The sequence below is a fragment of the Capricornis sumatraensis genome, chromosome 8 (genome assembly GCF_032405125.1).
Source record: "Capricornis sumatraensis isolate serow.1 chromosome 8, serow.2, whole genome shotgun sequence".
In the NCBI taxonomy this organism is placed as follows: Eukaryota; Metazoa; Chordata; class Mammalia; order Artiodactyla; family Bovidae; genus Capricornis; species Capricornis sumatraensis.
The window spans coordinates 86,991,919-87,003,956 of NC_091076.1; the positions used below are offsets into that span (position 1 = coordinate 86,991,919).

At 41.1% G+C, this 12,038-nt stretch overlaps 2 protein-coding genes across 8 annotated transcripts in view; one reads left to right on the plus strand and one right to left on the minus strand.

Annotated features, from left to right (window-relative positions):
- Positions 1 to 12,038, plus strand: part of PHB1 (prohibitin 1) — a 444,472-nt gene that overhangs the window by 53,532 nt on the left and 378,902 nt on the right. The window lies entirely within an intron of this gene.
- Positions 1 to 12,038, minus strand: part of KAT7 (lysine acetyltransferase 7) — a 35,976-nt gene that overhangs the window by 5,417 nt on the left and 18,521 nt on the right. For all 7 annotated transcript variants that reach the window (XM_068975886.1, XM_068975885.1, XM_068975884.1 and 4 more), the window contains 5 exons: positions 9,832 to 9,942; positions 7,795 to 7,986; positions 2,316 to 2,405; positions 1,964 to 2,104; positions 852 to 945 (listed from right to left, as the gene is read on the minus strand). In XM_068975886.1, coding sequence (XP_068831987.1) covers positions 852 to 945; positions 1,964 to 2,104; positions 2,316 to 2,405; positions 7,795 to 7,986; positions 9,832 to 9,942 — 628 coding nt within the window. The remainder of the gene's footprint in view (positions 1 to 851; positions 946 to 1,963; positions 2,105 to 2,315; positions 2,406 to 7,794; positions 7,987 to 9,831; positions 9,943 to 12,038) is intronic.

A 12,038-nucleotide genomic window follows, 5' to 3' on the forward strand; every position in this document is an offset into this window, starting at 1 on the left:
TGACTTAACACTGAACTAAAAGCCAACAGCACAATCACGAATGCCTGATAAAAACCTGTCTACAAAACACATTTTCTCTGGAAGGCACATCGCAGACTTACTAGATAGTACTTCAGCACTATGCTCAGGGGCCACTGAAAATCAACAGGGAATTCCAGTGGCTACGCTTTCACTGCTGAGGGCCTGGGTTTGATCCCTTGTCAGAGGAATTAAGAGCCCACAAGTTACGTGGCATGGCCAAAAAATAATAATAAAAGATAAAAATAGCAACAAAAAGCATAAAAATATGAACAACATGGCTCTAAAGGACACCAGCGTAAACAAAGCCAAAATAAGTATGTTTGACCTCATCTGGAAACATGTGGTGACTTTTTTTTCGCTGCCATGTGCATGTTCTTTGATTTTAGGTTACACATAAATTTTACTGAATAGGCAAATTCTCAAATACAGCATTCATGATTAATAAGACCCAAAGCCTCTATCAAGTGCCTTTAGAGAACAACTTACGAAACTGAACTTAACACCCATAAACAAATATGAAGCTTTACAGATGAATGTGCTATTCATAAGTCTCACGTTAGGATAATACTAAAGAGCTTACTTTACTATCCTCTATATCTCATATATCTATAGTCTATTAGGTACCAACTCAGGGTCCTGTATTCATCCGAGTGTTCAATGTGTAGCAGGCCAACTGACAATGTTCAGGTTTTTTCCACTTACTCACTCACTTAATATGAGTGTAATTCCACTATATGCCAGGAATTGTGAAGACAGACCACAGGACAAAAAGACAACAATACTTCAACAATCCCTGCTTGTGCAACTTATGACTTGGCTGTTTTACTTACTGAAATCAATGAGCATCTTGCCATAGCCCTGTCTCATGTACTGAGGCATGGTAAGGATACAGGATACGTTGTAGTTGAGGAATGAATTCTTTTCCTAAAATCAAGAGCAAACAGATGAGAAGACTGGAAGAATACGGGACCAAAGGTGTCTCAGCAGTCCCAGATACAAGCAAGGCTGCTTACAAAATACATGCTAACTAGTTCTGGGGAGTGGCTGTCAGGCCTCACAGTTGGTACATCCCTACCCTTTATGCTAATGATCCCAAGGTTTCCCTAGCTGAGACCTCCAGTCTCACCTTAAGGGCACTGACTCTAGGATTCCTTTTCAGAGGCAAAGAGCAAGGCAAGAAGGTTTAGAACACTGAATCCACTCTAGAGTAGCACTCTTTAAATCACATATCGTATGATTCCATTCATGTGAAATGCCCAGAATATGCAAGCTTAAACAGAGACAGTGGGCCTGGGAACAGAATGAGTGGAAAGGAGGAGTGACTACTTATGGGTACGGTGTTTCAAATTGGGAGTAACAAAAATGATAGTGGTGACTGCATGGTGGCTGCACAACTCTGTAACTATACTAAAACCCACAGCATCATACACTGTAAATGAGTGAAGTGTATGGTCTGTGAAAATTATATTTCAATAAAGTTGCTATATTGAACAGTTATAAGCAAAATCTGGCCTTGAATCTTTAAAGGTGTAGTGGTGTTATCACTGAAGGAGCCCAGCTAGAAAACCAGGCAAAAGGAACATATTTCCTGGTTTTAAGCTAATAACACAGAGGAGAGCAAAGCCAAGAGAGCTGGCTGGCTTGGATGGCAAGATGTGGGCTTGTGGGTTAGTAGGCCGGGTGCTGGCCAGCAACTAATGGGCAGCTTCAACCCACAAGTCCAGAAATGAATAAGCCAAAAGCTTTTCATAAAGACTGCACATTTTCATTAAATAATCTTTGATACGTGGATGTCCACCCCACCCCCTGGCACCCTTTAAGAGAAGGGCAATCATCAATGCCCAGGGAACCGCCTCTTTCTGTCAGCGATTTGAGGCTTCATATGCCACCATCAACTACCCTGCTCTGGTCATCAGCTTCTTAATCTCCAGATCCCGCTGACCTTGGAAAAATATCCAATCAGGTGACAACCAGTGCTGTCTGCTTCTGTCATAACATAGAACAGGAAGGGTTCCACATCATAATATAATGTCTTGTGGTCCAGAAAAAGCTTGGCCAACAGGCACAGGTTTTGGCAGTAGATCTGGAAGTAAAGAAACAGCATTTATGTGTCAGCAAGTGATTCTTATACTTAGACAAAGGACTAAAATTAAAGATCACACCATTATTGTTAATGGAGCAGAAACTGTATTTTGGCCAATAGAAAAGTTCTATCTTCTTTACAAGCTGGAGATAAATTTCTGAAACTAGTGAAAGTACATTTCCATCCCTTTTTCTGATGTCACCATTTTTACCTTGTTTTTCTTGCCATCTACTTCAAATACAGATATTGAACCTTTGCGATATATCTCATCACCAGGTGGGTGTTTCCACACACACTTAGCCTGTAAAAGAATGGAATTCACATCAGGGAAACAATCCTTCCCAGTAAGACTTGCTGCTCAAAAGGGAAAAGGAACCACAGGTTGAACTGGGTTAGCTGAGATGGACAGTTTGACAAATTGACAGCAAAATGGATTTTTTTCTTTTAGTGAAACAAAGGCTTCTAAATTCACTGCAATATATTTACGGATTTTTATAGCAGTTTGGAACAAGTTTTCTGGATTATTTTCTGGCATTGCTCCAACCTAGGAGATTAAATCTTCTACTATGTAAAAGTAAGATAAATAAAAAATACCCCAGGCTTATTATAAAATGGCTTGTGCCAACAGGAAATTCTTAAGCGGCTTATTTCCAGCAGCTTAAGAGTTGCTAAGTAAAGGTACTCTCACCTTTACCAGTAACTTCTCATTACCACCTAAACCATTATGGTCTTCTTTTCAGATTAGAAAACAGACCCAGTGATAAAAACCATACCCCATCTCCAAATGTTCTCTTTCTTGTACTATAATGAAATAGGACATGTCCTTCTGTGGCTTTAGAAAAATAGGCAAGGAAGCCTGGTTGAGCAACAGGAAGACAGGGCTGGGGTGGAGGGGTGGGGAGACAACAACTTGGCCACAAGAGGGCACAAGGTACCCCTTTCCTCACTTTCAAGTGCTCACAGATTTAATGCAGGGAAGCCTCTACTGTAAATAGGTGACTTTTTCAAAGGTTTTATGTAAATACTTTAAAAAATATCATTAAAAAGCATATGTCTTCTCCAATAGTCATGTACAGTTGTGAGAGTTGGACCATAAAGAAGGCTGCATGCCGAAGAACTGATGGTTTCAAACTGTGGTGCTGGATAAGACTCTTGAGAGTCCCTTGGACAGCAAGGAGATCAAACCAATCAATGCAAAAGGAAATCAATCCTGAATATTCGTTAGAAGGACTGGTGCTGAAGCTCCAATACTTTGGCCACCTGATGCAAAGAGCCAACTCACTGGAAAAGACCCTGATGCTGGGAAAGAGTGAGGGCAGGAGAAGAGGACAACAGAGGATGAGATGGTTGGATGGCATCACCAACTCAATGGACATGAGTTTGAGCAAACTCTGGGAAAGTGTGATGGACAGGGAAGCCTGGTGTGCTTCAGTCCATGCAGTCACAGGGTCGGACACAACTGAGGGACTAAACAACAAAAAAGCACACACATGGATATTTTTTATGAAATTGTATTCTGACTCTTTTGGTCAATAAAGAGTCATAAGGGCATCCATGGTGGTCCAAGGGTTAACAATCCTCCTGCCAATGCAGGAGACCCACATGCTGCGTGGCAACTAAGCCCACATGCCAAAACTACTGAGCCAGCACTTAAGATAGAGTCCAGGCACCGCAGCTACTAAAGCCTATGTGCCTAGAGCCTGCTCCGCAACGAGAAACCACCACAATGAGGAGCCCACACACCACAGTGAAGACCCAGCAGAGCCAAAAATAAAATAATAATTAAAAAAAAAGCATGCCCCAATTTGTCACATATAAGTGCACATATTCATTCAGTAATGAGAGATCAACCTGTGATTTGTTCCTGTCTCCACCCCTTTACTCATGTTGGCTCTTCCCAACAGTGAGCAAACTAACAATGATCTGTTCAGAAACAGAAGCCAAACTATTGGCCAAATAGGCAAAGAAAGCCCATTTCTGTGATTATGCCTAAAGTAACAAGAATCTTCAGAGGTATGAATTAAAACAGGTTTTCTATTTCGTGAAATTTGGTTTTTATAACATATAATACAGTAGATATCATCAAATATTCAGACTGTTTACTTGATCCTCAGACTATATAGGCCCTTTGTTTTCTCTCCCTACTATTTCTTGCCTTTTGGCTACTTCGTTAGTTAGTACTACTAAATAAACAGAAACAGAAAGAAAAAAGAAACCGTAAGCAGTTCACATCAATAAAAATACCAGTCTTTCACATAGCAAACTCTGAATTAGCTTATCTTCATGGTCTACAATCATGCAGCCCAGTCCCCACTTATCACCCACCTGCCCCCTACTCCCAGCATTCTTCCCCACCCAGTCTGTCTAGTGGGAGTCTACTGTGCTGCAGTCTAAAGGGCAGTCTTTAGACTGCAGTCTTAATTGGCAATGGTGGTTCTGGGCCAGAGTGTACTTCAGAGCTGGGAACACAAAAAAGCAGTTTTAGCACCAAACTAGGACGAATACTATGACAGAAACTATAGGAATGCTGAGCTATAGATACAGCCACAATCACCTGTGACTATGGAAATAAGAAAAAACAGAGGTTTCCTCATCTTACAGACCAATCTCTACCCCTGCTCCATGGCAGAAATTCAAGGCAAGACTTTTTATTCCACAATCAGGAGAAGAAAAATGGCTTAAAACTATAAAATAAGTAAGGAATAAATTTGTAAAAAAAAAAAAAAAAAAAAAAATGATTCAATTGTTTATTCCTATTTTCACAAGAAGGCTGTTCAGAAACCAGCAAACACTAAACAACTCATGGGAAAGGCTGACCCAAGGACCTATTCTGTTAATTTCATAATTTAGAGTTCCTTCAACACACATTTATGGGGCATTTATTGCCAAAGCTAGTTGCTAGAGATACAAAGGTGAATCACGTTGTCCCAGTTCTATCTAGTGAAGTCCATCCGTTTTTATCCACTTTGAAACAGAAAAACCGTGGGCAGAGGTAATTCATACCCCAGGAACAGAGAAGAGCACACAGCAAGAAAAAGACAAGGAGATGAAAATGACAGCATGTGTTTAACAGCCACCCAGCACCAGCCTTGCCAAAGGCTGTATACTCCAACTCTGATATGCGGCTTTCAATTTCCTGTGCCTTCATTCCATTTCTGTGGGCCACTGAGAGGTATTTAGATAGATGTCAAAATCTAGAATCCCCAGGCCGGTAGGTGTCTAATATGCTACTGGAGAAGAGCAACAAAATAGCTCCAGAAGGAATGAAGAGGCTGAGTCAAAGTGGAAACAACACCCAGTTGTGGATGTGTCTGGTGGTGAAAGTGAAGTCCAATGCTACAAAGAACAGTACTGCATAGGAACCTGGAATGTTAGGTCCATGAATCAAGGTAAATTGGAAGTAGTCAAACAGGAGATGGCAAGAGTGAGCGTCAACATCTCAGGAAATCAATCAGTAAACCAAAAAGGACCGGAATCGGCAAATTTAATTGATGACCATTATATCTACTACTGTGGGCAAGAATCCCTCACAAGAAGTAGAACAGCCCTCAGAGTCAACAACAGAGTCTGAAATGCAGTACCTGGGTGCAATCTCAAAAACGACAGAATGATCGATCTCTTTTCGTTTCCAAGGCAAACCACTCAATATCACAGTAATCCAGGTCTATGCCCCAACCACTAATGCCAAAGAAGCTGAAGTTGAACAGTTTTATGAAGACCTACAAGATCTTTTTTCATCATCAGGAACTGGAATGCAAAAGTAAGAAGTCAAGAGACACCTAGAGTAACAAGCAAGTTTGGCCTTGGGAGTACAAAATGAAGCAGGGTAAAGGCTTATAGAGTTTTGCTAAGAGAATGCACTGGTCATAGCAAACACTCTTCCAACAACACAAGAGATGACTCTACACATGGACATCACCAGATGGTCAACACCAAAATCAAACTGATTATATTCTTTGCAGCCAAAGATGGAGAAGCTCTATATAGTCAGCAAAAACAAGACCGGGAGCTGACTGTGGCTCAGATCATAAACTCCTTATTGCAAAATTCAGTATTAAATTAAAGAAAGTAGGGAAAACTGCTAGACCATTCAGGTATGACCAAAATCAAATCCCTTATAATTATATAGTGGAAGTGACAAACAGATTCAAGGGATTAGATCTGATAGAGTGCCTGAAGAACTATGGACGGAGGTTCATGACACTGTACAGGACGCAGTGATCAAAACCATTCCCAAGAAAAAGAAATGCAAAAAGGCAAAATGGTTGTCTGAGGAGGGCTTATAAATACCTGAGAAAAGAAGAGAAGAAAAAGGCAAAGGAGAAAAGGAAAGATACATCCATCTGAATGCAGAGTTCCAGAAAATAGCAAGGAGAGATAAGAAAGCCTTCCTAAAGTAATCACTGCAAAGAAATAAAGGAGAACAACAGAATGAGAAAGCTTAGAGATCTCTTTAAAATTAGAGATACCAAGGGAGTATTTCATGCAAAGATGGGCATTAAAAAAGGACAGAAACAGTATGGACCTAACAGAAGAAGATATCAAGAAGAGATGCCAAGAGTAAACAGAACTATACTAAAAAGATCTTAATGACCCAGATAGCCACAATGGTGTGATCACTCACCTGGAGCCAGACATCCTGGAGTCAGGAAGTAGTGGAGGTAACAGAACTCCAGCTGAGCTATTTCAAATCCTAAATGATGATGCTGTTAAAGTGCTGCACTCAATATGTCTGCAAATTTGGAAAACTCAGCACTAGCCACAGGACTGGAAAATGTCAGTTTTCATTCCAATCCCAAAGAAAGGCAAGGCCAGAGAATGTGCAAACTATCGCACAATTGCACTCATTTCACATACTAGTAAAGTAATGCTCAAAATCCTTCAAGTTAGGCTTCAACAGTATGTGAATTGAGAACTTCCAGATTTATACAAACTGGATTTAGAAAAGGCTGAGGAAGCAGAGATCAAACTGCCAACATCCATCGAATCATAGAAAAAGCAAGAGAATTCCAGAAAAACATCTACTTCTGCATCACTGACTACACTAAAGCCTTTGACTGCGTAGATCACAACAATTGGAAAATTCTTAAAGAGATGAGAATACCAGACCACCTTACCTTACGCCTTCTGAGAAATCTGTATGCAGATCAAGAAACAACAGTTAGACCAGACATGGAACAACAGACTGGTTCTGTCTAGTCAAAGCTATGGTTTTTCCAGTAGTCATGTACAGATGTGAGAGCTGGACAATAAAAAAGGCTAAGCGCCGAAGAATTTAAGCTCTTGAACTGTGGTGCTAGAGAAGACTCTTGAGAGTCCCTTGGACAGCAAGGAGATCAATCAATCCTAAAAGAAATTAGCCCCGAATATTCACTGGAAGGACTGATGCTGAAGCGGAGGCTCCAATACTTTGGCCACCTGATGTGAAGAGCCAACTCACTGGAAAAGACTCTGATGCTGGGAAAGATTGAAGACAGGAGGAGAAGCGGACAACAGAGCATGCGATGGTTGGATGGCACCACCAACTCAATGGACTTGAGCTTGAGCAAAAGGGAAGCTTTGAGGCAAACCTGGAGTGCTACTGTCCATGGGGTGGCAAAGCATTGGACATGACTGAGCAACTGGAAAACAACAATCAAGACACCCTAGAGCTTATCACCACCATGGTCATGGACCTTCAGACAACTTACCATGTGTCGGCGGAGTATTGTTTGGCTCTTCATGTATTTTAAACAGAATTCACACATGTAAAGACGTCCCAGTCGTGCATATTCTTCAGGATAGGGAGAATGGTACCAAGTATCAAGCTCATAGCGACCAAAAGCAATTGTTTTAATCATGTTGCTCCCCTCTGTGATTTGGCCTTGCAGCCTTAACTTCTCCTGTTTTGCAGAGAAGAAATCAAGTTAAAGGAGGATAACAATTAATCATTTCTACTGTTGTAAGCTGTGTGCATGCCACCACAACTGGCTATGAAAAAAACAGTTTCTGGCTTCTAGCTCATGAGAAACTTACACTGAAGAGGACTATGGGGGCATGGGTCACCAGGAAGGCTAGAGAAAATGTATTGTCTACACTGCCCAGAGCACAGGTCTTGAGAGTGGCTTTTCTCTGCTACCTACCCACTTGGGCCTCATCTCTTGAACATCAGAGCAAGCCCTTCATAAAATTTTACTTTTTATCAGTCTGAAATAAATAGAATTTTAAAAGACCATCTATCACAAACTCCCTACACCTTAACAAACATTCTAAACCTAAACAAAAGCTTCTTGAGAGTGCACTTCATACGTGTGCAAAAGCTTTTATAAAGAAAGCTGTATGGATCTGCATGACATGCACCCATGCTGGCCATGCTCTCAACTTGGGTCCTTTAAAAAACACTTTGGAAACACGGATGATGCTTTAATTCTGGAATTTAAAGCTAGAAAGTAGAAGATATTTTTGAATACCTGTCCCCACTCAGTGGCTATGAGTTAGCCACAGAAATAATTCTGAAGAATAATCAGGCAGAGCTCTGAAAAGCTGGCCTAGGAAATGTTCAGTACCAGGGTAAGATAGAGAAAACCGGCAGTGGTAGCCCAGCCTAAATAAGGGCAGCAATCAAACCCTGCCTCTCCCAAAATTTCAACAAGTCTCCTCTATGGAGCCTTATACCAAGGTCACAGGACAAAAATTTCTGTAATTAACCAAGGTCAGTAACAACTGTTGCCATGAGCTTCTAGATCTAAATCAGCCAGGTCCTTTACCCTGCATTAGGTAAAATACCCCACCCTGAAACATTCTAACCGGTCACTTAATGTCACCCTTCCAGCTGGAATTTTCTCTGCCTTGAGGCTATAAAAATTGGCAACTAGCCCAAGAAAGGGGTCAGCTCTCCCTTGAGCCAGTCTGCTGTTCTAATAACATCTCCCACTCTAAGAAACTCTGTTCTCCTCTCATTCTGCCTCATGTCTGGAAATTCTTTTCCAACCAGCCCATGGACCACTATATAATCAAGAATTCTTAAATAAAGTATTTGATTATAATTTTTTTAAAAAAAAAAGGAAGATGAAATTCACTTTACAAACTTTAAGTTTCTTTGAAGTGAAGTGAAGTGAAGTGACTCAGTCGTGTCCGACTCTTTGCGACCCCATGGACTGTAGCCTATCAGGCTCCTCTGTCCATGAGATTTTCCAGGCAAGAGTGCTGGAGTGGACTGCCATTTGGACATATTTAATTCATTCAATCAGAACTCTAAACTATCTGACAACATAGTTGTCAGATTCTAAATTATCTAAACTATCTGACAACAACCTTGATCATTATTCCTCTCCCATTCTTTTATAGCTGCAATGAAAGGCTGAAGCAATCCCACAAAGGGGAGTTCCTATTTATGTTAAGAGGACAACAGAGGGGTACCTTCCAGTCTAGGGGTTCTCAGAATTACAAATTATCCAACTGACACAAAGGGGCACCTACTGTTCTATCCAGATAACTACCTCAACCAAACAGGTCCTTCCAGGAGTTGAGGTGGAGAGGGAAAACTTTAAGGGACAAAGGAAGGGAGGAGGGGTAATTAATTTTAAATATCAATGGGAAGGAAGTCTCAAATAAGGATGTCCGGGGGAAGGGAAAAAGGGTCAAGCAGCAAGGTATGTTTAATCCCTAGCAAACTGACTGCTAATTTTCCTTGGCAGTTCCAAGTGACCCTCACAAGTAGTCCTCATCTTGGAAGTTTTAATACTCACCAGGTCCTCTGAAGCACGGGCTTGTGCTCTTCGGAAAAGATCCAAGTCATACTCGCTCGTCAGGTTTTCCAGGAGAGGTTCCCGAGTGTTCCCATAGGTCTGCCTGTGTTCCTAGGAAAATAACCAGAGCATGATACTTTCTGCATCTAAGAACTTGCTGCTGCTGCTGCTACTGCTAAGTCACTTCAGTCAGGTCCGACTCTGTGCGACCCCACAGACGGCAGCCCACCAGGCTCCCCCATCCCTGGGATTCTCCAGGCAAGAACAGTGGAGTGGGTTGCCATTTCCTTCTCCAATGCATGAAAGTGAAAAGTGAAAGTGAAGTCACTCAGTCGTGTCTGACTCCTAGCGACCCCATGGACTGCGGCCCACCAGGCTCCTCCGTCCATGGGATTCTCCATCCAAGAGTGCTGGAGTGGGGTGCCATTGCCTTACTTAACCTATTGCCTTTCAAAAGATGCCAACCAGAGGGCCAAGAATAACCATACCTATTTATTTAGTACCTACTATTAATATTTGCCAGGCATTATACTAGGCACCAGGGATCACGTACAAAACAAACTATTTATCAGACAGGTTAATTCCAGAAGATACCTACTACCCACTCTATTGAACCTGGAAAGGAAATGTCCTAATAACCACCCCAAAAGAGAGTTTCAGTCTTCAGAATTTTATGCTTCCATTTTTTCCTCTGAAAATGTGCATGGCAAAACAAATAAATAAAATATAACAAAACCCAAATGCACTGCCAACTCCTAGAACCCTGAGATCTAGTTGAATACTCATTTAAAAACAAAACCAAATAAAAACTAGAATCTCTAAGCCTTCAATTCTAAGACTTCAGGTTGAAAATAAAATCTACAGGAAGGAGCAGCTGGACTAAGCAGGCTTTTGTAAACTCTTTCCCTTGAATTGCTGCACCTACTATAATAGAATCCACCAAAGGTACTGGAATCCTCCCACCTTAGAACTCCAGTCCAAGTCTACAGGAAAAAAGGTTAACCTCCTTGAGAAACGCTTTACTAAATATTAAGCAAGGACAAAAGAGGGAACAGTTATTGAAAACTAGAATCATAAAAATAATCCAATTTTAAATAAATAATATAAAATCTTACCATGGCAGTCAGTACACAAGTATCCTTACACAAGCAAGAAATTCCATAGGGGCAACTCTCCTTTTAACCTTCAATTCTAGCCCTTCCCACTCCTTCTTAGACTCCACCTCCTAGCAGAAGGTGAAGAGGATCAGAAGACAGTAGAAAATAACGGCTAAGAGCATCAGAAGGCTCACTCCAGGAAGAACGCTGTAGACTTTACTCATATATTAGCATATGAAGAAATCACTCACCAGTACTTTTACCCCTATTAAAATTTCTTCTGCCTAATCTGGGCCCCTTTGATGGATATCTTTTTAATTTTGGGCTCTGTCATCTAAGCCTTGGGTTCTAAATATTTCTTCTAGTTTTGTGTACTTTTTTAAAAAGCTTTAAAAAATCCTATCTAGCACTTTTACCAGGAAGGTTCAGCCCAAACTAGAAAGCAGATGTTAAGGTAAATTTCAGGAGCTTTTATTCAGACACTCTCTACCTTTATGATTCTGGGAAAATAACCTCTCTAAATCTCAGTTTTCCATCTACAAAACAGCCGAAATATCATCCATCTTTGTAACAAAGATTATGGGAGCAACATAATCACAGTGCCTGCCTAGCACATAAACACATAATAAATGGTATTATCATATTATTACATCTCTTCCCAACTTGTAGATAAAAATACTGAACAAGACAGAGGGGAGCATACAACTTTCACCCGAGAGCCCAATTCTACAGCTGGGTCTTGGCTGCTGGGCTGCTGTGCATGGGCTTCCTCTGGTTGCAGTGAGTGGGGCTACTTTTCCTTGAGGTGAGGGGGCTTCTTATTGCACTGGCTTCTCCTGTTGCAGATCAGTCAGGCTCAGTAGTTGTGGCACAACGGCTTAGCTGCTCCAAGGCATATGGGATCTTCCCAGACCAGGGACTGAACCCATGTACCCTGCACTGGTAGGTGGACCCTTAACCACTGGACCACCAGGGAAGTCATAAATGGACACTATTTTTAAAACTAGAAAAATAAAAAACTACAAAAAGATTTACTATATATCACCCAACTAAAACCTTTTATCGTGTAGGTGTTTTATTCTTTCATTTAAACAAATGGACTGATGCTTG